Source organism: Nerophis ophidion, linkage group LG10 (genome assembly GCF_033978795.1).
Source record: "Nerophis ophidion isolate RoL-2023_Sa linkage group LG10, RoL_Noph_v1.0, whole genome shotgun sequence".
NCBI lineage: Eukaryota > Metazoa > Chordata > Actinopteri > Syngnathiformes > Syngnathidae > Nerophis > Nerophis ophidion.
The window spans coordinates 59,427,002-59,454,174 of NC_084620.1; the positions used below are offsets into that span (position 1 = coordinate 59,427,002).

A 27,173-nucleotide genomic window follows, 5' to 3' on the forward strand; every position below is an offset into this window, starting at 1 on the left:
AGCAGTGCCTGGGGAATCTGTGGTGGACTCTCCTGTTTCTGGGGCTGAGGTCGCTGAGGTAGTTAAAAAGCTCCTCGGTGGCAAGGCCCCGGGGGTGGATGAGGTCCGCCCGGAGTTCCTTAAGGCTCTGGATGCTGTGGGGCTGTCTTGGTTGACAAGACTCTGCAGCATCGCGTGGACATCGGGGGCGGTACCTCTGGATTGGCAGACCGGGGTGGTGGTTCCTCTCTTAAAGAAGGGGGACCGGAGGGTGTGTTCCAACTATCGTGGGATCACACTCCTCAGCCTTCCCGGTAAGGTTTATTCAGGTGTACTGGAGAGGAGACTACGCCGGATAGTCGAACCTCGGATTCAGGAGGAACAGTGTGGTTTTCGTCCTGGTCGTGGAACTGTGGACCAGCTCTATACTCTCGGCAGGGTTCTTGAGGGTGCATGGGAGTTTGCCCAACCAGTCTACATGTGCTTTGTGGACTTGGAGAAGGCATTGGACCGTGTCCCTCGGGAAGTCCTGTGGGGAGTGCTCAGAGAGTATGGGGTATCGGACTGTCTTATTGTGGCGGTCCGCTCCCTGTACGATCAGTGCCAGAGCTTGGTCCGCATTGCCGGCAGTAAGTCGGACACATTTCCAGTGAGGGTTGGACTCCGCCAAGGCTGTCCTTTGTCACCCATTCTGTTCATAACTTTTATGGACAGAATTTCTAGGCGCAGTCAAGGCGTTGAGGGGTTCCGGTTTGGTGGCCACGGGATTAGGTCTCTGCTTTTTGCAGATGATGTGGTTCTGATGGCTTCATCTGACCGGGATTTTCAGCTCTCACTGGATCGGTTCGCAGCCGAGTGTGAAGCGACCGGAATAAGAATCAGCACCTCCAAGTCCGAGTCCATGATTCTCACCCGGAAAAGGGTGGAATGCCATCTCCGGGTTGGGGAGGAGACCCTGCCCCAAGTGGAGGAGTTCAAGTACCTAGGAGTCTTGTTCACGAGTGAGGGAAGAGTGGATCGTGAGATCGACAGGCGGATCGGTGCGGCGTCTTCAGTAATGCGGACGTTGTACCGATCCGTTGTGGTGAAGAAGGAGCTGAGCCGGAAGGCAAAGCTCTCAATTTACCAGTCGATCTACGTTCCCATCCTCACCTATGGTCATGAGCTTTGGGTCATGACCGAAAGGATAAGATCACGGGTACAAGCCGCCCAAATGAGTTTCCTCTCCCTTAGAGATAGGGTGAGAAGCTCTGCCATCCGGGAGGAACTCAAAGTAAAGCCGCTGCTCCTCCACATGGAGAGGAGCTAGATGAGGTGGTTCGGGCATCTGGTCAGGATGCCACCCGAACGCCTCCCTAGGGAGGTGTTTAGGGCACGTCCAACCGGTAGGAGGCCACGGGGAAGACCCAGGACACGTTGGGAAGACTATGTCTCCCGGCTGGCCTGGGAACGCCTCGGGATCCCCCGGGAAGAGCTAGACGAGGTGGCTGGGGAGAGGGAAGTCTGGGTTCCCCTGCTTAGGCTGTTGCCCCCGCGACCCGACCTCGGGTAAGCGGAAGAAGATGGATGGATGGCTACCAGTTTGATACACACTTAAATAAATTGCCAAAAATAGCCAATTCTATGTTACTATTAATAATTAATGATATTTATCTTTGTGAAAACACTGATCATCTTAATGATTTCTCACTTTTGATGACATGTTTTAAATAAGTTAAAATCCAATTTGCACTTTGTTAGAATATATAACAAATTGGACCGAGCTATATTTCTAACAAAGACAAGTCATTATTTCTTCTAGATTTTCCAGAAAAACATTTAAGATAAATTCAAAAGACTTTGAAATAAGATTTAAATTCGATTTTACAGATTTTCTAGATTTGCCAGAATAATTTTTTTTAAATTTTAATCATAATAAGTTTGACGAAATATTTCACAAATATTCTTTGTCCAAAAAACAGAAGTTAAAATGAAGAATTAAATCAAAATGTATTTATTATTCTTTACAATAAAATTTACTTGAACATTGATTTAAATTGTCAAGAAAGAAGAGGAAGGAATTTAAAAGGTAAAAAGGTATATGTGTTTAAAAATCTTAAAATCATTTTTAAAGTTGTATTTTTTCCCTAAAATTTTCTTTCTGAAAGTTATAAGAAGCAGAGTAAAACTTTAATGAATTTATTTAAACAAGTGAAGACCAAGTCTTTAAAATATTTTCTTGGATTTTCAAATTCTATTTGAGTTTTGTCTCTCTTAGAATTAAAAATGTCGAGCAAAGCGAGACCAGCTTGCTGGTAAATAAATACAATTTAAAAAATAGAGGTAGCTCACTGGTAAGTGCTGCTGTGAAAGACTCAAGCCGTCGTCTTAAGGGTTCCAGAGACTTTTCTCAGGAAAATAATGCTGTCTTATATTTGGTTCAGTACGATATGTTGAATTTGATCGTAATTGTTGTCGTCCATGTCGTCTTTCTCCGACTTTTTTCCGGAAATGTTACCATCTTGTAGTCAGATCAATACGATATGTCAAACTTGATCGTAATTGTTGTCGTACAGCTTGTCTTTTTCAGAATTTTCTCAGGAAAGAATACTGTCTTATATTTGTGTATGTTGAACTTGATCGTAATTGTTGTCGTCCATTTGTCTTTCTCAGACTTTCTACAACAAGTTTCACCATCTTATAATCGGATAAATACGCAATGTCAAACTTGATCATAATTGTTGTCGTCCATCTTGTCTGTCTCAGACTTTTCTCAGGAAAAAAACTGTCTTATAATTATATATGTTGAACTTGATTGTAATTATTGTCGTCCATCTCGTCTTTCTCAGACTTTTTTCGGGCAAATTTTACCATCTTATAATCGAATAAATAGGCAATGTAAACTTGATCATAATTGTTGTCCTCCAACTTGTCTTTTTCAGACTTTTTTATGGAAAAAAAATACTGTCTTATATTCGGATCAATACGATTAATTGAACTTGATCATAGTTGTTGTCCTCCAACTTGTCTTTTTCAGACTTTTTTATGGAAAAAAATACTGTCTCATAATCGGATCAATACGATAAATTTAACTTGTTTGTAATTGTTGTCGTCCAGCTCGTCTTTCTCAGACTTTTTTCAACATATTTTATCATAATCGGATCAATATGCTATGTCAAACTTAATCATAATTGTTGTCGTCCAACTTGTCTTTTTCAGACTTTTTATGGAAAAAATGACCGTCTTATATCCGGATCAATACGATACATTTGACTTGATCGTAATTGTTGTCGTCCAGGACTTTTTATTGAAAAAATTGCAGTTTTATATTCAGATCAATACGGTAAATTGAACTTGATTGTAGATGTTGTCATCCAGCTTGTCTTTTTCAGACTTTATGGAAAAATTTGCTGTCTTATGTTCGGATCTATACGCGATGTCAAACTTGATCATAATTGCTGACGTCCAACTTGTCTTTTTCAGAATTTTTATGGAAAAAATTCCAGTCTTATATTCGGATCAATACAATAAATGTAACTTGATTGTAGATGTTGTCGTCCAGTTTGTCTTTTTCAGACTTTTAATGGAAAAAATTCCCGTTTTATATTCGGATCAATACGATAAATTTAACTTGATCGTAATTATTGTCGTCCATGTCGTCTTTCTCAAACTTTTTTGGGCAAATTTTACCATCTTATAGTCTGCTCGATAAGATATGTCAAACTTGATCATAATTGTTGTCGGCCAGCTTGTCTTTTTCAGACTTTTCTCAGGAAAAAATACTGTCTTATATTTGTATGATATGATGAACTTGATCGTAATTGTTGCTGTCCATCTCGTCTTTCTTTTTTTCGGCAAATTATACCATCTTATAATCGGATTATTAGGCAATGTCAAACTTGATCATAATTGTTGTTGTCCAACTTGTCTTTCTCAGACTTTTTCTAGAAAAAATTAACGTCTTATATTTGGATCAATACGATAAATTGAACTTTACCTTAGTTGTTGTCGTCCAGCTTGTCTTTTTCAGACTTTTTAAGGAAAAAATGACCGTCTTATATTCGGATCAATATGCTATGTCAAACTTGATCATAATTTTTGTCGTCCAACTTATCTTTTTCAGACTTTTTATGGAAAAAGTGACCGTCTTGTATTCGGCTAAATACGATAAATTTAACTTGATCGTAATTGTTGTCGTCCATCGCGTCTTTCTCAGACATTTTTCGGCAAATTTCACCATCTTATAGTCAGATCAATACAATATGTCAAACTTGATCATCATTTTTGTCGTGCAGCTTTTCTTTTTCAGACTTTTCTCAGGAAAAAAATACTGTCTTATTTTTGTATGATATGTTGAACTTGACCGTCATTGTTGTCGTCCATCTCGTCTTTGTCAGATTTGTTTCGGGCAAATGTTACCGTCTTATAATCGGATAAATACGCAATGTCAAACTTGATCATAATTGTTGTCGTCCAACTTGTCTTTTTCTGACTTTTTATGGAAAAAATGACCGTCTTATATTCGGATCAATACGATGAATCGAACTTGATCGTAGTTGTTGTCGTCCAGCTTGTCTTTTTCAGACTTTTATTGGAAACAATTACCGTCTTATATTCGGATCAATACGCTATGTCAAACTTCATCATAATTGTTGTTGTCCAGCTCGTCTTTTTCAGACTTTTTATGGAAAAAACCACTGTCTTATATTCTCATAATGTAGTCTTCTTCTTGCAAAACACTCCAGCTTTGGTCCACTGGTGCCGCAACAAAATCAACCAAATTGAAAGTTCTTTAGTGGGGCTTCAAAGTTAAGTCGTGGCTTTATATTATTGTGTTGTTGTTTGTATTGTTTTTGGCTCCTGCAATCTAGTTGTATTTAATGATATTGTCGTTTGGTGTTGGCGCTCGGTTATGAGCTTTCACCGTAGATATCAGCCATTTTTGTTTTGATGACGTCACAGACGGGGAAAGTGGACTTGACGTTTAACGTCCTTGTTTTTGAAAGTGATAGAACTTCATGTAAAGTCTGCCGTTATTAAATCCATAACCAATGTATCGATAAGATCAATCGTGTCCCTTTTTAAAAGGATCCTTGATCGATACCTACTTTCTGGTAGGCAAACTTGCCGAGCACAGATCGATGTACTTAAAATTTAAGAAAACAAATGGATCAGCCTGCCTTATGTTCGAGCCCGTACAATATGTTGATCTCGATCAAATTTGTCGTCGTACAGCTCATCTTTTTCAGACTTCTCAGGAAAAATAGCGTCTTATATTTGGGTCAATACTGTGTGTGGTGTTTGTTGTTCTCCAGCTAGACTTTTTCAGACTTGTTCGGGGAATTTTACTGGCATATATTTGTTTGAATAAAATATGTCAAAGTTGATAACAATTGTCGTTCAGTCCATCTTTTTCCGACCTTTCGGGGGCAAAATTACCGCCTTATATTCAGGTCAGTGCGATACGTCGAACTTGATCATAATTGTTGTCGTTCATCTCCTCTTTTTCAGAGCCTTGTCTGGAAAAATGTAGGTCTTATATTCCCAGGACCATCGAACTAGATCGTTATTGTCATCAAGCTGCTCTTTTTCTGACTTTTCTCGGGAAAAATTACCGTCTTACCGTATTTCCTTGAATTGCCGCCGGGTATATAGTATGCACCTGCCTAGAATTACTGCCGGGTCAAACTCGTTTCGCAAAATAATTAGCGCATGCTTAGCATTACCGCCGGCTCAGGATTAACGCCGGGTCAAACTCGTTTCGCAAAATATTATTTTATTAGCACATATCTACAATTTCCGCCAGGTCCAACTCGTTTAGCCAAATAATTAGCATATGCCTAGAATTTCCACCGGGTCAAACTCGTCACGTCACGAGTGACACTTCACCTGTCATCATTTTCAAAATGGAGGAGGCTTATTTCAATCATTTGAAATCAATCAATCAATCAATCAATGTTTATTTATATAGCCCCAAATCACAAATGTCTCAAAGGACTGCACAAATCGTTACGACTACAACATCCTCAGAAGAACCCACAAAAGGGCAAGGAAAACTCACACCCAGTGGGCAGGGAGAATTCACATCCAGTGGGACGCCAGTGACAATGCTGACTATGAGAAACCTTGGAGAGGACCTCAGATGTGGGCAACCCCTTCCCTCTAGGGGACCGAAAGCAATGGATGTCGAGCGGGTCTAACATGATACTGTGAAAGTTCAATCCATAGTGGCTCCAACACAGCCGCGAGAGTTCAGTTCAAAGCGGATCCAAGACAGCAGCGAGAGTCCCGTCCACAGGAAACCATCTCAAGCGGAGGCGGATCAGCAGCGTAGAGATGTCCCCAACCGATACACAGGCGAGCGGTCCATCCTGGGTCCCGACGAGCGGTCCATCCTGGGTCTCGACTCTGGACAGCCAGTACTTCATCCATGGTCATCGGACCGGACCTCCTCCACAAGGGAGGGGGGGACATAGGAGAAAAAAGAAGAGAGGCGGCAGATCAACTGGTCTAAAAAGGAGGTCTATTTAAAGGCTAGAGTATACAGATGAGTTTTAAGGTGAGACTTAAATGCTTCTACTGAGGTAGCATCTCAAACTGTTACCGGGAGGGCATTCCAGAGTACTGGAGCCCGAACGGAAAACGCTCTATAGCCCGCAGACTTTTTTTGGGCTCTAGGAATCCCTAATAAGCCGGAGTCTTTTGAACGCAGATTTCTTGCCGGGACATATGGTACAATACAATCTGCAAGATAGCCTGGAGCTAGACCGTGTAGTATTTTATACATAAGTAGTAAAACCTTAAAGTCACATCTTAAGTGCACAGGAAGCCAGTGCAGGTGAGCCAGTATAGGTATATATGTATATAAAGGTATATACAGTATAGGTATATATGTATATAAAGGTATATACAGTATAGGTATATATGTATATAAAGGTATATACAGTACAGGTATATATGTATGTATATAAAGGTATATACAGTATAGGTATATATGTATGTATATATGTATATAAAGGTATATACAGTATAGGTATATATGTATGTATATATGTATATAAAGGTATATACAGTATAGGTATATATGTATGTATATATGTATATAAAGGTATATACAGTATAGGTATATATGTATATAAAGGTATATACAGTATAGGTATATATGTATGTATATAAATGTATATAGAGTACAGGCGTAATGTGATCAAACTTTCTTGTTCTTGTCAAAAGTCTAGCAGCCGCATTTTGTACCAACTGTAATCGTTTAATGCTAGACATGGGGAGACCCGAAAATAATACGTTAATCGCATAAAGGGAAGAAGATTAAGAGCTATTCAGTAGGATTTAAGGTCCAAGCTATTGAATATGCTAAAAAGAACAGTAAACATGTTTTATTAATATACTGTAGCTGCGTGTGTCAAATATGAGTCATTAAATGACTCCCGCCTCCTTGTGGTAGAGGGCGTTAGTGATACTTACGGTATACTCGGGTCAGTGTGTTTTTGGCGACCTACATCATAGTTGCCAACTGCTAAAATCCGCATCAAACAGGAACTCGTAGATACGTCAAGCAAAGCTACGAGAAGGTTGATGAACACCATGTTGTTCAGTATAAAATAGTCTTATATTCGGGTCAAGACTGCATATTGAAACTTAAGGATGTTTGTTGTCCGGGAGCTGTTTTTTTTCTCAGGAAAAATGACCGTCCTATATTCATGTCGACAATATGTTGAACACGGTGATGTCTGTTGTCGTGCAGCTGCTCCAGAGTGGGCGGAGACCATCAACAACACCCAAATGGACATCGGTTCAGAGCACACCATGCGCTGTGTTGCATCAGGGAAGCCTTTCCCGTTCATCCGTTGGTACAAAAATGGCTACATGGTAAATATCCAGCAACTCTTTCAACTCTGTTGGCAGACTCAAACTGCATGTTTGTGTTTTCCCAGTTCGGCAAAGGCGAGTTGAAGTTTTCCAGCTTGACCTTCGATGACTCCGGCATGTACCAGTGCATAGCGGAGAACTACTGGGGCATCAAATACGCCAACGCTGAGCTGAGAGTGATTGGTGGGTGTGCACATACAAACCCTGTTTCCATATGAGTTGGGAAATTGTGTTAGATGTAAATATAAACAGAATACAATGATTTGCAAATCCTTTTCAACCCATATTCAGTTGAATATGTTACAAAGACAACATATTTGATGTTCAAACTCATAAACATTTTTTTTTGTGCAAATAATCATTAACTTTAGAATTTGATGCCAGCAACATGTGACAAAGAAGTTGGGAAAGGTGGCAATAAATACTGATAACGGTGAGGAATGCTCATCAAACACTTATATGGAACATCCCACAGGTGTGCAGGCTAATTGGGAACAGGTGGGTGCCATGATTGGCTATAAAAACAGCTTCCCAAAAAATGCTCAGTCTTTCACAAGAAAGGATGGGGCGAGGTACACCCCTTTGTCCACAACTGCGTGAGCAAATAGTCAAACAGTTTAAGAACAACCTTTCTGAAAGTGCAATTGCAAGAAATTTAGGGATTTCAACATCTACAGACCATAATATCATCAAAAGGTTCAGAGAATCGGGAGAAATCACTCCACATAAGCGGCATGGCCGGAAACCAACATTGAATGACCGTGACCTTCGATCCCTCAGACGGCACTGTATCAAAGACGGACATCAATCTTTAAAGGATATCACCACATGGGCTCAGGAACACTTCAGAAAACCATTGTCACTAAATACAGTTCGCTGCTACATCTCTAAGTGCAAGTTAAAGCTCTACTATGCAAAGCGAAAGCCATTTATCAACAACATCCAGAAACGCTGCCGGCTTCTCTGGTCCTGAGATCATCTAAGATGGACTGATGCAAAGTGGAAAAGTGTTATGGGTCTGGCGGGTCCACATTTCAAATTGTTTTTGGAAATATTCCACGTCGTGTCATCCGGACCAAAGGGGAAGCGAACCATCCAGACTGTTATCGACGCAAAGTTCAAAAGCCAGCATGTGTGATGGTATGGGGGTGCATTAGTGCCCAAGGCATGGGTAACTTACACATCTGTGAAGGCACCATTAATTCCGAATGGTCCATACAGGTTTTGGAGCAGCATATGTTGTCATCCAAGCAACGTTATCATAGACGCCCCTGCTTTTTTCAGCAAGACAATACCAAGCCACATGTAACAACATCGTAGTTTCGTAGTAAGAGTGCGGGTACTTTCCTGGTCCGCCTGCAGTCCAGACCTGTCTCCCGTGGAAAGTGTGTGGCGCATTATGAAGCGTGAAATATTCTAAGTTAATTATTATTTGCAAAAAATAAATAAAGTTTATGAGTTTGAACATCAAATATGTTGTCTTTGTAGCATATTCAACTGAATATGGGTTGAAAAGGATTTGCAAATCATTGTATTCTGTTTATATTTACATCTAACACAATTTCTCAACTCATATGGAAACGGGGTTAACTTGTCTTCGTCTAATACTGAAGTTTTTTTTTCCTCTTCAGCCTGCGCTCCGACATTTGAGTTCAACCCCTTGAAGAAGCAGCTCCTGGGGGCCAAAAATGGCCGCGTGGTGATAGAGTGCAAACCCAGAGCGGCGCCCAGGCCTCGCTTCACGTGGACCAAAGACAAAGAGCTGCTCTTCAACAACTCGCGGTGCAGTAAAACCCGTCACCCGTGGTTTTTAATACGTCGTCTTTATTTCACCTCTGCTGCGCTCTTCCTGCAGCATATCCATCATGTTTGATGGCACTCTGGAGATTCTCAACGCCACCATAAATGATGAAGGTTCTTACACGTGCTTTGCTGAGAACGACAGAGGAAAGTCCAACAGTTCTGGTTACCTCACAATCACAGGTCAGTCTGTAGTTTTAATTACCGTTTTTTTGGACAATAGGGTGCACCGGATTAAAAGGTGCACTGCATATGAGCGGGTTTGTTTAGGTCTTTTTCATATTAAAGGCACACCAGATTTTTAACGCATTAAAGGGGTCATATTATGACTTTTTTTTCTAAATTTAAAACACTATATCAGAGGTCACCAACCTTTTTGAAACCAAGAGCTACTTCTTCGGTACTGATTAATGCGAAGGGCTACCAGTTTGATACACACTTAAATAAATTGCCAGAAATAGCAATATTTGCTCAATTTACCTTTAATTTAAAAAAAAGTGTATGTCTGTCTGTCATTCCGTCGTACATTTTTTTCCCATTTATGGAAGTTTTTTTGTAGAGAATAAATGATGGGGAAAAAAACACTTAATTGAACGGTTTAAAAGAGGAGAAAACAGGAAAAAAATGAATTTAATTTTGAAACATAGTTTATCTTCAATTTTGACTATTTAAAATTCAAAATTCAGCAGAAAAAAAGAAGACAAAAACTAGCTAATTTGAATCTTTTTGAAAAAATTAAAAAAACTATTTATGGAACATCATTGGTAATTTTTCCTGATTAAGATTATTTTTAGAATTTTGATGACATGTTTTAAATAGGTTAAAATCCAATCTGCACTTTGTTAGAATAAATTGGACCAAGCTATATTTCTAACAAAGACAAATTATTATTTCTTCTAGATTTTCCAGAACAAAATTTTTTTTTAAGAAATTCAAAAGACTTTGAAATAAGATTTGACTCTACAGATTTTCTAGATTTGCCAGAATATTTTTTTTTAATTTTAATCATAAGTATGAAGAAATATTTCACAAATATTCTTCGTCGAAAAAACAGAAGCTAAGATGAAGAATTGAATCAAAATGTATTTATTATTCCTTACAATAAAAAATAACAAAATACTTGAACATTGATTTAAATTGTCAGGAAAGAAGAGGAAGGAATTTAAAAGGTAAAAAGTTATGTGTTTTAAAAATCCTAAAATCACTTTTAAGGTTGTATTTTTTCTCTAAAATTGTCTTTCTGAAAGTTAGAAGAAGCAAGGTAAAAAAAATTAATGAATTTATTTAAACAAGTGAAGACAAAGTCTTTAAAATATTTTCTAGGATTTTCAAATTATATTTGAGTTTTGTCTCCCTCAGAATTAAAAATGTCGAGCAAAGCGAGACCAGCTTGCTAGTAAATAAATACAATTTAAAAAATAGAGGCAGCTCACTGGTAAGTGCTGCTATTTGAGCTATTTTTAGAACAGGCCAGCGGGCGACTCATCTGGTCCTTACGGGCACCGCGTTGGTGACCCCTGCACTATCTTTTGGTCTACATAACATGTGATGGTGGTTTTTGGTGAAAGTGTTGCATAGATTATGTTTTACAGACCATTTTCAAGTAGCTTTTTCTGAGTGTTTCTTCAGGATGCGCCGTTTTGTGGGCAGTCTTACCTACGTGGCTCAGCTTCGGCAGCGTCTTCTCCCCGTCATCTTTGTTGTAGCGGTGTAGCGTGCAAGGACGGGGGTGAAAGAAGTGTCAAAAGATGGAGCTAACTGTTAAAATGACATTCAGACTTCAGTTCAATCAAAAACAGAGTAGCATCTCCTCATTCGCGGCTCAATAATGCAAAATCAACGCCGGAAATGTGTCCCGTGAAATATCATCTGACCGGAACGCTCTAATAACTAAAGTTCCGTGGGTGAATAATGTAAACCCACTACTGTTTTTAACGCTTTGATAGCTAGTCTACTGAGAGACATAAGTAATAACTTTATGCTACTTCATATTACAAATATCCACAGTGGAAGATGAAAGCCACATAAGAAGGTAGAGAAAAAGAAGCTTGTAACTACAATTGTGAACGCGCGCATATTTTCAGGACTTATGCAGATCCTAAATACACATACGTAGTATGTATGAATGCCATCTACTGGTCACACTTATCATTACAACATGTACCAAATAAAATTGCTTCGAGGTCAGTAAGCACAACCATAATTATGCTATACATTAGGCGCACCAGGTTATAAGGCGCACTGTTGATTTTTGAGAAAATCAAAAGGATTTTTAGTGGCTGCTTATAGTCCGAAAAATACGGTACTATTAATAGGTGTGTTTAGAAATGGGTATTGTATTCGGCACTTTTTTGTTACGACTGAATCCCAATGAGCACGCCTTCACGTAAAATTCAACGGTGCCATGTTTTTGTACCATTTTTTTAATGACAACAAAACAACTGATTCAAAAAAGGTTTCAATATAAGTTAAGGCTCCACCTTCCCAAAATGCGCTAGCCAGATACTGATATACATTGGCTTTATCATTGACATGTTAACTTTCTCATTTCAACACCTTCACATTTGTTAATGAAAACTACAACTAAGATGCATGTTGCAGTCAAACAGCTGGTGCGTAATAAGTACAACACTTACATACAGTATTAACACTTTGTAAGGCACAACAGACAGAAAAAACACAAACTATATACTATTGCCATCTTAACAATTCGGACTGGTAACTGCAAGTACAACTTTGTCATTGCTGCAAATGATACTCAGAAATGTGACAATAAAACAGGATAAAACAACTTACCATATTTCCTTGAATTGCCGCCGGGTATTTAGTATGCGCCTGCCTTGAATTACTGCCGGGTCAAACTCGCTTCGCAAAATAATTAGCTTAGTATTACCGCCGGGTCAAACTCGTGACGTCACGAGTGACACTTCCCCTGTCATCATTTTCAAAATAGAGGAGGCTGATTTCAAAAATTAAAATCGCATAAAGGGAAGAAGATTAAGAGCTTTTCCGAGCGAGCGGAGAGGAAGAGCGACCTGTACTGAGGTTTTATTGAAAAAAAACAAAACAAAGTGTAACTGCTCAAGCCATGTCCTTTCTTGGTGGTCCTGGGAACCTGCAAGACGACTGCTTGAGACCGTCACAATACCGTAGCTGCGTTTGTCCAATAAGAGTCATTAAATGACTCCCGCCTCCTGGTGGTAGAGGGCGCTAGTGATCCTTCTTGCGACTACTCGGCTGCAGAAGAAGTGACAATTAGTGACGTGATATGTGCTGGGACGGATATGACGCGGCGGGTGCACGACGGCCCTTTCAGGATGTAACACTCCTATGCTGGCTATGTAAACAACAGGGCTCAATAAAGCATGTTCCAGTCCTAAATACCCAGTGTATTATTCATACAATAACACTTCATGTTGACAGCGGTGGGATAAAGAGATCACTCACGGAGCAGAACGAGAGGGGGAGTTTGCCGAGGATAATTATGTCGTCGCCCGCACTTGAGGAGCCGAGCTAACTGATAGCAGCGGTCTGATAGCAGTTTTCTAAACTGGACTTTCAATCAAAGCAAGAGGTAATAAAGGAAGATCTCCATCGAGACAGTCTTTTAAAGCTGAAGAAAGATAAGGAAGACTTCTATAAACAAGTTATCGATACTTTTGATCAGAAGTAGCTGGCTTGGACTTCATTTATAAGTAAAGGTAAGACCATAATAACGTTTTTTTTAATTAAATGTGCTTTTCATGATGGTATCCAAAGTCAAAGTACCAATGATTGTCACACACACACACTAGGTGTAGCGAAATTATTCTCTGCATTTGACCCATCACCCTTGATCACCCCTGAGAGGTGAGGGGAGTAGTGGGCAGCAGCGATGCCGCGCCCGGGAATCATTTTGGTGATTTAACCCCCAATTCCAACCCTTAATGCTGAGTGCCAAGCAGGGAGGTAATGAGTCCCATTTTTATAGTCTTTGGTATGACTCAGCCAGGGTTTGAACTCACGACCTACCGATCTCAGGGCAGACACTCTACCCACTAGGCCACTTACATCACACTTAAATCTTGACTGCATGCCTTTGGTAAGTGCCAGAGTGAAAAGAGGTTTTAAAATAATTAGCGCATGCTTACTTTTACCGCATGCCTTTGGTAAGCGCAGGAGTGAGAAGAGGTTTTAAATTAATTAGCGCCCTGGCGGCAATTCAAGGAATTACAGTAACTTATATTTAAATGATGCAATTAAAAGATTGGGTAAAATAAAACATGTTTTTTTTTATTTAACACACACACACACACACACACACACACACACTTACTGAAAATTGGTACCGGGAATTAATAGCGTATCGGTTGAAATGTTAACGGTACCCATCCCTAGTAGTGTTCTAATAGTACGTCTTGTTGTCCAGAGGCGACCAGCATTACGACGCCTCCAGAGGACACTGAGGTGACAGTGGGTGACGAGGTGGTTCTGTCCTGCTCGGCGTCCTACGACCCCATGCTGGACATCACCTTCATCTGGGCTGTGGACTTCAGGGTCATCGACTTTCACGCCGAGTGGCAACACTTTGAACGCATCATGGTAGCCGCATGCGACTTCAAACCCTACGCATATTTACGCGCGAGTGAATATTCACGTCTTTGAGTTTGCCGTTTAAAGAGCGAAGACGGCAGCGGGAACCTGCGGATCAAGAACGCGCAGATCTGGCATGAGGGTCGCTACACGTGCACGGCTCAGACCGTGGTGGACAGCGACATGGCGTATGCCGACCTCAAGGTCGTAGGTGAGCGTCGAGCAATGGATGTTTGTCAGAAATGACATCTTGAAGTCAGGAATAAAATGCTTCCTGATTGCAGGAGTCCCAGGGCCTCCTGGTGTGATCCGGGTGGAGGATATAGGAGACACGTGGGTCAAGCTGCTGTGGACCAAAGGAGCTGATCATAACAGGCCGATTCTTCACTACACCATTCAAAGCAGAAACTACTGGGCTCTGCATGAGGACGACTGGAAGAACGCCACCACCTGTGAGGACCGCCCCTCACCACTAGGGGGTCACCTCTATCCACACATTTTAATGATGCATCTTGTCTTGCAGCTCCAACCTTCCTTGACGGTACTGTGGAGAGGGCGGATGTCACAGAATTGTACCCCTGGATGGAGTACCAGTTCCGGATCATTGCCACCAACGAGTACGGCTCTGGGGAGGCCAGCATCCCCTCGCTGAAGATAAAAACATGGGACGCTCGTAAGGACGACACACTTTATATTTGATATTTTCGATACATAATCTTCCAATTTTGAGCTAAGCATTCATATTAGTTTTAAAATGCAACATTTAGAACTGATGCTTTATTTAAAAGCGGTATTTAATGTTGTTTATGCAACAGCAATGGCACATAACAGAATTATGATTATTTTTCAATTTATACTTTTTAAAATACTTTACCCATGGATTTTATTATTATTGTTAGCGGGAGTAATATCATAAAAATATTCCATAATGGTTATTATTAGTAGTAGTAATAATAACACTAATTATAATATTAAAGCTGCAAGCAGCGATGGACGGGACTGCTTGGGCTTGGTAGAAGATGGATGGATGGATTATGGAAAAAGTTGTACACACATGTGTAATACATCAGTCTCATAGCAACAACAGTTGTAAAGTGGCTTGGGCATTTTATAAGGACGCCTTGGTGCCGCCATTTTGAGACTCTAATGCATTGTGAACGGAGTGGAGCTTTTGTATTGAAGGGGGAATAGCAAATTTGCTCTTGATTTTAGCTGGAGGTTGTCAGTCTATGAAATATAGGTCTCAGTGAGACCTACATTGAGGTTTTTGTTTCATGTGAGTATGAAATTTCTACAGTGAGTTTGAGGCAGTTTTCTCTTAGCAGGAAGCCGACCAGGAAGCCCCCATCTTGTGACAACATTAGCGCAACTGCAACAGCGCACCGGTACTTTGCGGGCTCATAAAATCCAAACCGGGGTAGTAATTAAAACTCTTTCATCAACTTTTAATCAGAAGGGTTCAGTCACTTTTCTGTGTTTATTAGAAGCGGAAACGACAAACGGCCTCAGTTTGAAAAAAAGCGCTTTTTTTTTAGTCCACTTTTGTATTGAAAGGGGTATTGCAAACTTCCTGTTGATTTTAGCTGGGAGGTATGAGTGTATTAAATATAAGTCTAACTGAGACCTACATAGAGGTTTTTGTTTTATGTTTCTACGACATTGCTACTGGAAGTTGGACAGTTTGGTCTGTGTTTTCTTCCTAGAGCGCAATTTTGAGTTTTGGGGTTTGGTGTTTTGATTAGATTGCAATTTTTGCCAGCCCTAATGTGTGTGTCAAATTTGGTGAGTTTTGAAGCATGTTAAGGGGGTCAAATTACAGCTCAAATAGGCGGCGGAATAATACAAAAAAATAATAATAAAGAATAATAATAAAACCTTAGAAATTCAATAGGGTCCTCTGTCCCAGAGGGACATCGGTCCCTAATTATAAATGTAAAATTAATAACTAATAATGATGATCGGAATAATATTATTTAAAGCGGTCAGGTCGCTCAGGAGAGTGCTATTGGTAACATGTAAACTGATACTACTTGGTCCATGGTCGAGCCGTCGGGGACTAAACCAGCACCCCTATCAAGTGCGCTTGATGAGGAGGGTGGCTAGACAACCAGCAGAACAGACCAATATCTGTCAAAGGGTGGATGAGCACAAGAGTGCCAACGGCCATCTAGCAAGTTCCAGTACACAAAACTTCAAGCATGACTACCCCCAGGAACCAATACTCACCTACCAGCAGTAAACTATATTCACGATGAAAGGTTTGGGAGAAGGAGCAACATAAGGAGATAACCCTAACAGGAAACATTTTCGGTGATACAACTCCATTGAACAAAATAAACCCCTCTATATGGCGTTTATTGACATCACAATAGCATTTGACACTGTCTCAAGGGAACCACTTTTGGAAGTACTAGCAAGATCAGAATGTCCTCCAAAATTAATCAGTATAGTCCGATTGATGCATGACAATATGACAGCTCAAGTACTTGGGAATGGCGATGATTCTGCTCCTTTTGAAGTAAAAACTGCCTGAAAGCCCAGACACTGTTCTCCATCTTTATCTCTCTTGTGATCCACATTGCAAAATTCAGGAATACCAGCTGAGAAGATTGTGCGAAAGATTTACAAGTAATACTGGATACATTTAACTATACGTAAACACAACTTGGACTTAAAATAAATGCAGAGAAAACACAAGCACTCTACCAACCATCGCCAAAGGACGTCATCCTGCAACCACCAGCAATAATGATAGAAAAGTGGCTCTTGAAAATGTACAAACCTTCACATACTTTTGTAGTATAATTTCTTCAAATGCTAACATTGATGCAGAAGTCAATCATAGAATCAGGCAAGCTGTTGCAGCCTTTGGAAGGCTTAGGACTCGAGTGTTCCAAAATCATGACATCAGGCTAGATACAAAAATCAAAGAGTTCAGAGCAATTGTTAGAACAACATTGCTATATGGTTCAGAGGCATGGACAGCATTTCAAGGACATATCACAGCACTTGAAAGGTTTCAACAACGATGTCTATGCCAGATGATGAGTATTAAGTGGCAAGATATGAGAACAAACATCAGTGTACTTGCTTCCCAGCGTAGAGAGTACAAGTGTTAAGAAAAAACAACTACGATGGACATGGCATGTCGTACGAATGAATGACAAAAGACTGCCAAAACAGACGTTGTACTGTCAGCTAAATGAAAGGAAAATTAATGTTGGTGGGCAGAGAAGACGTGACAAGGATTGCTCAAAGAAGACATTGAAACAATGTGAAATAGATACGACATAGTAAAGACCTAGCAAAAGACAGAAAAACATGGAAAGCCGCAGTCGGTGAAGGAGTGACAAAGTATGAGGAGAAGAGAACATCTAGGATACTTGAAAAAAGGAGGAAGAGACTGGAAAGAAGAGTCATGCCAAGATGTATATTACCACCTGGTCTGATCTGTCCGATGTGCAGCAGAAACTTCAAATCTCGTATTGGCTTGTGCAGTCACTACAGAGCACATCATTCTTAGGGACGATGGAACCCTATCTTCTAACAAGAAGAGGAGCCGGCCAACGATTTTTCTCAATCGTTTTATTATGCTAATCAAAAGTATGGAAACGTTAATAACATGCAATGTAATATTATGACTATCCCATCATATATTATTGTAATTATTGGTATATTATGGAGTAATGCTATAACAATAATTATAACTATAATTACAATATATGATGGTATAGTCGTAATTTTTCAACTTATGTTATTAATTTTAACTATCGACCAGTATAATAAAATGAATAGTCATAATGACTATACCATCAAATATTGTTTTAATTACAACAATTTTTGATGGTATAGTCAAATATTGTTGTAGTTCAATCAATCAATCAATGTTTATTTATATGGCCCTAAATCACAAGTGTCTCAAAAGGCTGCACAAGCCACAACGACATCCTCTGTTCGGAGCCCACATTAGGGCAAGGAAAAACTCACAACCCAGTGGGATGTCAATGTGAATGACATCTCAACAAATATTCTTGTAATCATTGTTATATTGTAGAGCGGTGGTCCTAATAGTAATAGTCCATCCATCCATTTTCTACCACTTTGGGGTCACGGAGGGCGCTGGTGCCTAAGGCGGGGTACACCCTGGACAAGTCGCCACCTCATCGCAGTAATAGTAATACTACTACTCTATAATAAATATAGCACTTTTCATATACAGGCAAGTGACAACACAAAGTGCTTTATTATTCGTATTGTTATTTATTGTTACTAATGGTAACAACAATACTGTAATTTCTTGTAATTATTGTAATTTTATAGAGTGATGGTAAAAGTATTAACAAGTAGTCAACAGTTGATCAATAGTTTGGTAAAATTAATAAAAATATGATGTTATAGTTATAATTTAACTTATTAATGTAATATTATTATATAGTACTACTATTACTCTATAACAGGGCTATTCAACTACATGAAAAAGAGGGCCACAGTTTCAAGAGCCCAATGGCTCAGGGGCCAGACATCGTAATGTGGAAGAAGGGCCTCCGCAGGTTATGTTCTTTTGAGACTGCGTTTACTTAATTAAAAAGTGGACACTTCGGCTTTCACACTGAACTGTCAATTGATTGATTATCCTGCCCTCGCTACTCGTTTCCAGCGTGCGCAACTAGACAGATAGTTAAAAGCATGACGAAACTTTAGCTCCAGAAGTTTTGTTGAGGATTGATGTTCCTCCTTTTGAATTATTTTCCTTCTTCAGTATTATTTCTTTACACTTCTTCTTTCATTTATGTTGATAAGACTGACAACATAAATGAACATTACAAGTATTTTACATAAACAAATAGGTTTAGTGTTAATACATTTATACAAATACAATTATTTACACATACCGTATTTCCTTGAATTGCCGCCAGGGCGCTAATTAATTTAAAACCCCTTCTCACTCCTGCGCTTACCAAAGGCATACGGTAAAAGTAAGCATGTGCTAATTATTTTAAAACCTCTTCTCACTCCGGCACTTACCAAAGGTATGCAGTAAAAATTTGAGTGTGAAGTAATCCTACTGAATAGCTCTTACTCTTCTTCCCTTTATGCGATTTCAAATTACCGGTATTGAAATCAGCCTCCTCCAATTTGAAAATAATGACAGGGGAAGTGTCACTTGTGACGTCACGAGTTTGACCCGGCGGTATAGTATGCGCTAATTATTTTGGGAAACGAGTTTGACCCGGCAGTAATTCAAGGCAGGCGCACACTATATGCCCTGCGGCAATTTAAGGATTACGGTATACGAAAAACACAACATTCACACACTAAACATTGCACACAATGTTTGTGACTAGGGGTGTGGGGAAAAATCCATTCGAATTTGAATCACGATTCTCACGTTGTGCGATTCAGAATCTATTCTCATTTTTTAAAAATCGATTTTTATTTTATTTTATTTTCTTATCAATCCAACAAAACAATACACAGCAATACCATAACAATGCAATCCAAATCCAAAACCAAACCTGACCCAGCAACACTCAGAACTGCAATAAACAGAGCAATTGAGAGGAGACACAAACACCACACAGAACAAACCAAAAGTAGTGAAACAAAAATGAATATTATCAACAACAGTATCAATTTTAATTATAATTTCAGCATAGCAGTGATTAAAAAACCCTCATTGACATTATCATTAGACATTCATAAAAATTAATAAAAAAGAACAATAGTGTCACAGTGGCTTACACTTGCATGGCATCTCATAAGCTTGACAACACACTGTGTCCAATGTTTTCACAAAGATAAAATAAGTCATATTTTTGGTTCGTTTAATAGTTAAAACAAATTTACATTATTGCAATCAGTTGAAAAAACATTGTCCTTTACAATTATAAAAGCTTTTTTTTTTTAAATCTACTACTCTGCTAGCATGTCAGCAGACTGGGGTAGATCCTGCTTTAAATCTTATGTATTGAATGAATACAGAATCCTTTTGAATTGGAAAAATATATATTTTTTTAATCGCAAATCGCGTTGAATCGAAAAAAATCGATTTATAATCGAATCACGACCCCAAGAATCGATATGCCTTATTTATAAAATAAAGCATTAGTTTATGGTTGAATATTCAAAATGTTGTCTTCCTCTATATTCCTCACATCCACTAGAGCAGTGGTTCTCAACTTTTTTTCAGTGATGTACCTTGTGAACATGTTTTTAAGTACCCCCTAATCAGAGCAAATTATTTTTGGTTTAAAAAAAGAGATAAAGAAGTAAAATCCAGCACTATGTCATCAGTTTCTGATTTATTAAATTGTTTAAAAGTGCAAAATATTGCTCATTTGTAGTGGTCTTTCTTGAACTATTTGGAAAAAAAAAAAGATATAAAAATAACTAAAAACTTGTTGAAGAATAAACAAGTGATTCAATTCTAAATGCAGATTTGTACACATAGAAGTAATCATCAACTTAAAGTGCCCTCTTTGGGGATTGTAATAGAGATCCATCTGGATTCATCAACTTAATTATAAACATTTTTTCACAAAAAAAGAAATCCTTAACATCGATATTTACGGAACATGTCTACAAAAAATTTAGCTGTCAACACTGAATATTGCATTGTTGTATTTCTTTTCACAGTTTATGAACTTACATTCATATTTTGTTGAAGTATTATTCAATAAATATATTTATAAAAGATTTTTGAATAGTTGCTATTGTTACAATAGTTTTAAAAAAAATCTCACGTACCCCTTGGCATACCTTCAAGTACCCTCAGGGGTACGCGTACCCCCATTTGAGAACCACTGCACTAGAGGGCATAATTTTACTTCACATTACATGTAAATGATATACATTTTATTACAATCTTTAAACTGGTATTCTTATAAGTTGCCCTGATAGTATTCCCCTGTACTGTTTCCAGACACTAGATGGTGCAGTTGTGTGATATCTGTGTAATGTAATGCTATGTCATGTACAGCAGTGATCCCCAACCACCGGGCTGTGGCCTGATTGGTACCGGGCCGCAGAAGAATTTTTGATTAATTTTTTTGTTTTTTTAAAAATAAATATATATATATTTTTTTTAATTAATTCAACATAAAAAACACAATATACACTTACAATTAGTGCACTGAGAACAAAAACATCCCTTTTTCATGACAAAGAAAAAAAAATAAAATAAACTTATTTTTTTATTTATTAAATCAACATAAAAAACACAATATACACTTACAATTAGTGCACTGACCACAAAAACCTCCCCTTTTCATGACAAAAACGTCCCTTTTTCATGACAAAGAAAAAAAAAAAAAAAGGACTATCCCCAACCCCCACGCCCCCACCCGGGCTGCGGGACAAATTATTAAGCGTTGACCGGTCCGCGGATACAAAAAGGTTGGGGACCACTGATGTACAGTATATTCCATCCATCAATTTTCTACCGCATGTCCCTTTTGGGTGCTGGAGCCTACCTCATCTGCACTCGGGCGGAAGGCGGTGTATACCCTAGACAAGTCGCCACCGCATCGCAGGGCCAACACAGATAGACAGACAACATTCACACTCACACTACGGCCAATTTAATGTTGCCAATCAACCTATCCCCAGGTGCATGTTTTTTGCAGATTGCATGTCATAATTAAGAAAATAATGTTTAATGAGGTTGCAAATATTAACCGGTTCTTTTGTTTCCTAGCTCCGGTGGTCTCGCCCACTGACGTGGAGGGTTACGGCGGTAGGAATGGCGAGATAGTCATCACGTGGAAGGTAAACCAGCGCTAGCTAGGACGTTAAAACTGCATGATTGCATTAAAAATGTGAATTGTTCTTCCCGCCAGCCCGTGGAGCCGTGGTACTTCTACGGCAAGAAGTTTGGCTACATCGTGGCCTTCAAGCCTCACGACGCGTACGACTGGTGGTACGAGACCATCTCTGACCCGGAGACAAGGCGATACGTCCACAAGGACACCTTCTTCGTCCCCACCGAGGAAGACTTCCAGTTTCGGGAGTTTCAGGTGAAGATCAAGTCGTTTAACGTGAAAGGAGACGGGCCTTACAGTCTGACCAAGGTCATCTACTACCCAAGAGATGGTGAGGATCTTCCTGGTAGCTCTTCAGCTGATGAACAAAATCCCTGCTAAGAATGTTTGTGTTCTTCAGTCCCTACAGAGCCTCCTACAGACGTCTACGCCAGGCCAGTGTCCTCCACGGAAGCTCTGGTGTGGTGGCTGCCCGTGGTGGACACAGGAACAGGCTTACAGCAGTACATTGAAGGCTACCAGGTAGAAGTTTCACAAGCTCCTCCTTATTGCCTCCAATGCTGACTTCCTGCTTTCTTAGGTGAAATACTGGAGAAAATATGACGACCCAGAGGCGGGAGCCAATCGCATTTTTGTCCCGGCGACGGCGAACCAAACCAGGCTGGAGAACATGCTGCCTGACGCCCACTACCTTATTGAGGTGCGAGCCTTTAACGGAGCTGGACTCGGACCGCCGGGGGAATACTGCGAGATGTTCACCAAAAGACCACGTAAGACGAAACACACACACACACACACAAACACACTACTTACTGTGTTGTCTCCAGCGCCACCCGATCCCCCCAGGATGTGGCGCTTCATCTCCTGGACAGGAAAGTGGTTGTACGTGTGGTGGGATCATGTCCAGTACGACTGGTTTGGGAACGTCTCCTTCCCTCTTTACTACAAGGTAAGACACCAACAAGCACTATTGTTTATTCAAAAAGTACGTATGAATATTTTTGATAAGTCATTGATATAAATCAAGAAATATATTATAATAGAAATGATAGTACATTTACACTGACAATAATACACATTTATATCATAGTACAACCAAATAACATATTTAGTATGTTTAAACGCGTAACTACATGAACCTCAAAAAATAAAGAATAGTAATAGAAGTGACCGCGCCACCTTAATCACTCGTCTTGAGAACTGTGTGGGTATTAAGGACGCCGCCCCAACAGGAGTTTCTGTGTAAAAATAGACAGTTTTATGTCTTCCACAGCTCCTTTACCACACGGGGTCCCCCAGGGCTCTATCCTTGCCCCAATCTTATTTGCCCTTGACCTTCTCCCCCTTGGTTCTATTTTTAGGAAGTACTGTATTGCATTTTATTTTTATGCCGATGATTGCCAGATCTGTTTTCCCATGGCACACAATAACACGGTTCAACGTCTCATTGACTGCCTGCATGACATCAAAGCCTGGATTTCAGCTAACTTCCTGAGCCTGAGTGAAGACAAAACAGAAGTTATGTTGTCCGGTCCAAGTCGCTCTCCCTCCCCCAACGTTGACCTCGGCACTCTGACCCCGTATCTCAGCGACTGTGTCACAAACCTGGGGGTAAAGTTCGACTCAGATTTTAAATTCGAAAAACAAATACGCAACGTCAAAAAAGCTTTTATCAATCACGCCAAAAAGCGAAAGTGAAACCGCTTCTATCAGGACAGGATCTCGAGAAATTAATCCTCGCCTTTATCTGGAATGGTTTAGACAACTGCAATGCCCTGTATGTAGAGGCATTAGCCGGGCCTCCCTCGCCCGCCAGCAACTCTGCTGCTCGTCTGCTAACAGACCCGCAAACGGCCCTTCACTGGCTCCCTGTGCGTTATCGGATCAATTTTAAACCCCTCCTATTTGTTTTTAAATATCTAAACAACCTCGCGCCAACATATCTCTCCGACCTCCTTCAGCCTTACTGCCCCACCCGATCCCTAAATCAGCCAATCAGCTGCTACTGACCGTCCCTGACACAAGGCTGAAGCTTAGAGGTGACAGAGCATTCGCCGCTGCTGCTCCCAAGCTCTGGAACGACCTACCTCTGAGTGTTAGACAAACCTCCTCTCTTCCTGTTTTAAAATAAATCTAAAAAACATATTTTTATTCCATGGCTTTTAACACTGAGTGATATCTATCCTGCAATGGCGCCCCATTATTCACCTGCTGTGAACCTGTTTTTATGTTTCATTTATTTATTTTTTATCATGTTCTGTTTGTGTTGTGTTTGCTCGGTTCTCATTTTTAACCTGCCCGTTGTACAGCACTTTGTGGTAAATTTTAAATGTGCTATATATATATATGCCGACCCCTGATATAGAGTATACTGTATTAAGTTGTTGTGCTCCCAGCCACTAGGGGGCGTTAATTGACTATCTCTTTGCTATCCTGTCTTGCATAGAGCAGCATTTACATGTTTTCTTTGAACTTACTCTGTGTGTTTCCCGCTAAGGTCATGTTTCGAAAGACCGGTTACATTTACGGGAAAGTGTACATCACCGGCTGGCACTTTATGGACTTCCCCATGCCTCAGTTTGGAGACTACGAGCTCATGGTGCGAGGACGCTACGAAGGAGGCGACGGCCCCGTCAGGACCATTCGACTTTTGGGTAGACATTGTTTTTAACGCTTTTTGTTTCTGTACTCTTCTGTATTTGCTTCATGCGGTCTGTGCTTCTTTAGGCGAGGCCTCCATGACCACGCCCACTCTCGGCCTCACCTCTGCCACGTTCCTGGCGCTGTGCATCGTGGGATTGCAGCTTTAAGCCTTTGCCTTCACAAAACCCTTGCTGAATTATTTTTAAAAATGGCATCGTTGAATTATTTGTAAGATAGTATGTAAAGAGTTGTATAACAACTGTTATTGCATTGGCTTTTATGAATAGCACACCCTAGTAGCATACTAGTTTATTTATTAAATCACTACCACTTATGGACAGGGCTGTTTATCTTTTTAAGCATATTATATAACTAAATTATTATATACATATATACCTAAAAGAAATACTTGAAATTCAGTGTTCATTTATTTACACATATACACACACATAACATTCATCTACTCATTGTTGAGTTAAGGGTTGAATTGTCCATTGTTCTATTCTGTCACTATTTTTCTAACCATGCTGAACACCCTCTCTGATGATGCATTACTGGGTGGCATGCACAAAAGTGCTTTCATCAAATGCACTACAGTCTGGAATATTCCATCTCATGGCCCAAAACGTACAGTAGATGGCAGTATTGTCCTGTTTAAGAGTGTCACAACATTGCTGTTTACGGCTGACAAACTGCTTTACGGTAGACGAAAACGTGACTGCTGTTGTTGTGTGTTGTTACCGCGCTGGGAGGACGTTAATGAAACTGCCTAACAATAAACCCACATAAGAAACCAAGACCTCGCCCTCGATCATTCTACAGTTATAACGTCATTGGGCAGGCACGCTGTTTATATTGTGGCAAAGCGGACGTGAAAACAGGCTGTCCTCACTCAGGTCCGCATGGAGCTGGAGGGGGCGTGGCCTCCAGCTCTGCCAGAATTTTGGGAGATTTTCGTGAGAAAATGTATCCCGGGAAGTTTTCGGGAGAGGCGCTGAATTTCGGGAGTCTCCCGTAAAATCCGTGAGGGTTGGCAAGTATGATGTCAGAGCATACATTTTAATATATATTATTTTTTTGGTTTAAAATAGTAATTATATTGAATGATAAAAACACAAATAAATAAAAAAATCATGCTTTTATCACTAAATAATAATGGTAAGTCTTTACAAAATGTAAATGTAATTACTACTAATAATAATAGAATTAATGATGATATAACAATTCCATGCTTGATAATAGTAATAATAGATCCAATTATAATATAACTAATTAACTCTAATTAAATGTACTAATACTTTAACGGTGAATACAAATTTAAACAAGTTGAAATGCTTTTAGTGTTGAATCACCTTAATTGATGCAGATGCATTTTTAATGACAGGGTAAGTAGTAAATGCGATTAAAATAAATAAATAAATAAAAAACACCAACTTGGCACTTTTTAATGCCCTCTCCCTGCAGTTAAAGTCCTTGCTGAATTCCTGGGAAGCTGACTGAGCAGGAATGATGACAAAGACTTTGTGATGATGTCACCTCTGGTAATTAACTAGCTCGCTCGGTTAGTGGAATTAACGTTCTATAAGCTTCATTCGTGTTTTTCCTTAACCTCAAAAAAAAAATAACGGGGGATTAATATTTGGTTGAAGGACATTTTATTTTGGATTTATCTTGGTCAATTATCATTGGAAATGTCCTTGAATTATATTTGTATTTGAGCTATTTTACCGCCTCGAGTAGCTTAAAAAAGGCAGCCAAAATATTCAAAACACCTCTTAGCTTGCATTTAATTAATGATTCAAAAAATAGATAATGCTTCCTAGTGACTTTGAGCATTTCTTTGTTGGATTAGTAATCAAAAAAGAGCAACTTTTGCGCAGCAGCACTCCACTATGCTTTCAACTGATATTTACTATGTCTAATAAAAAGAAGTATTTTTTTTTCTTCCTGTATGTAAATGTGCGATTATTGTGTTTGTGGAAGAGGAAGAAGGTGGAGAGCCCGTATTAATTAGAATGTGTGCCACCTCATAAATGTCCTTCCAGCATGTTTATTTGCACAATAAAAGCTCAGTGAAGCAACACATGGCATCATGATGAATAATACAACAAATGCACATTGTTTGATTAATGCCTCAAAATGAGCTTTTGGTGTGCCTAATGCATTGTCCCATTATGTGCAGGTCGAGGCGACCCCAATGCTTCATTTGACCTCGTGTGACACCCACTTTATGACCTGTGACACTTATTGGAAGGAAACAAAGGCTTCTAAGCAAGAACATAAATTCATATTAGCTGGCTGGCAGGCTATAATTGGAGCAGGCAGTTATTCATTGGTATTGAAGAAATGACATGTATTGTTGCAAATAGCTGTGTGTACTCGAGCAAGAGCAAGACCTCGGGGAAAAAAGTCAATTTCTTCTGTTTGTTACTGCGCATGTTAGCCATGTCTTTACATTGCCTAGTGGACTGGAGTGGCAACAACAATGCATATGTTATTTAAAATAGCGAAAAAAGGATAAAAGTATATCATTTAGATCAGGGGTCTCAAACGCAA

General features: G+C 39.6%; 1 protein-coding gene across 2 annotated transcripts in view; it reads left to right on the top strand.

The window, feature by feature from the left end:
* Positions 1–26,700, top strand: part of cntn1b (contactin 1b) — a 42,405-nt gene extending 15,705 nt beyond the window's left edge. For both annotated transcript variants that reach the window (XM_061914277.1, XM_061914278.1), the window contains exons 10-24: positions 7,718–7,842; positions 7,908–8,025; positions 9,474–9,624; positions 9,698–9,825; positions 14,051–14,223; positions 14,302–14,425; positions 14,499–14,666; positions 14,738–14,887; positions 21,911–21,981; positions 22,053–22,305; positions 22,375–22,496; positions 22,555–22,744; positions 22,802–22,923; positions 24,472–24,628; positions 24,702–26,700. In XM_061914277.1, coding sequence (XP_061770261.1) covers positions 7,718–7,842; positions 7,908–8,025; positions 9,474–9,624; positions 9,698–9,825; positions 14,051–14,223; positions 14,302–14,425; positions 14,499–14,666; positions 14,738–14,887; positions 21,911–21,981; positions 22,053–22,305; positions 22,375–22,496; positions 22,555–22,744; positions 22,802–22,923; positions 24,472–24,628; positions 24,702–24,784 — 2,135 coding nt within the window. In that variant the 3' untranslated portion in view covers positions 24,785–26,700. The remainder of the gene's footprint in view (positions 1–7,717; positions 7,843–7,907; positions 8,026–9,473; positions 9,625–9,697; positions 9,826–14,050; positions 14,224–14,301; positions 14,426–14,498; positions 14,667–14,737; positions 14,888–21,910; positions 21,982–22,052; positions 22,306–22,374; positions 22,497–22,554; positions 22,745–22,801; positions 22,924–24,471; positions 24,629–24,701) is intronic.
* Positions 26,701–27,173: the final 473 nt, after the last annotated feature.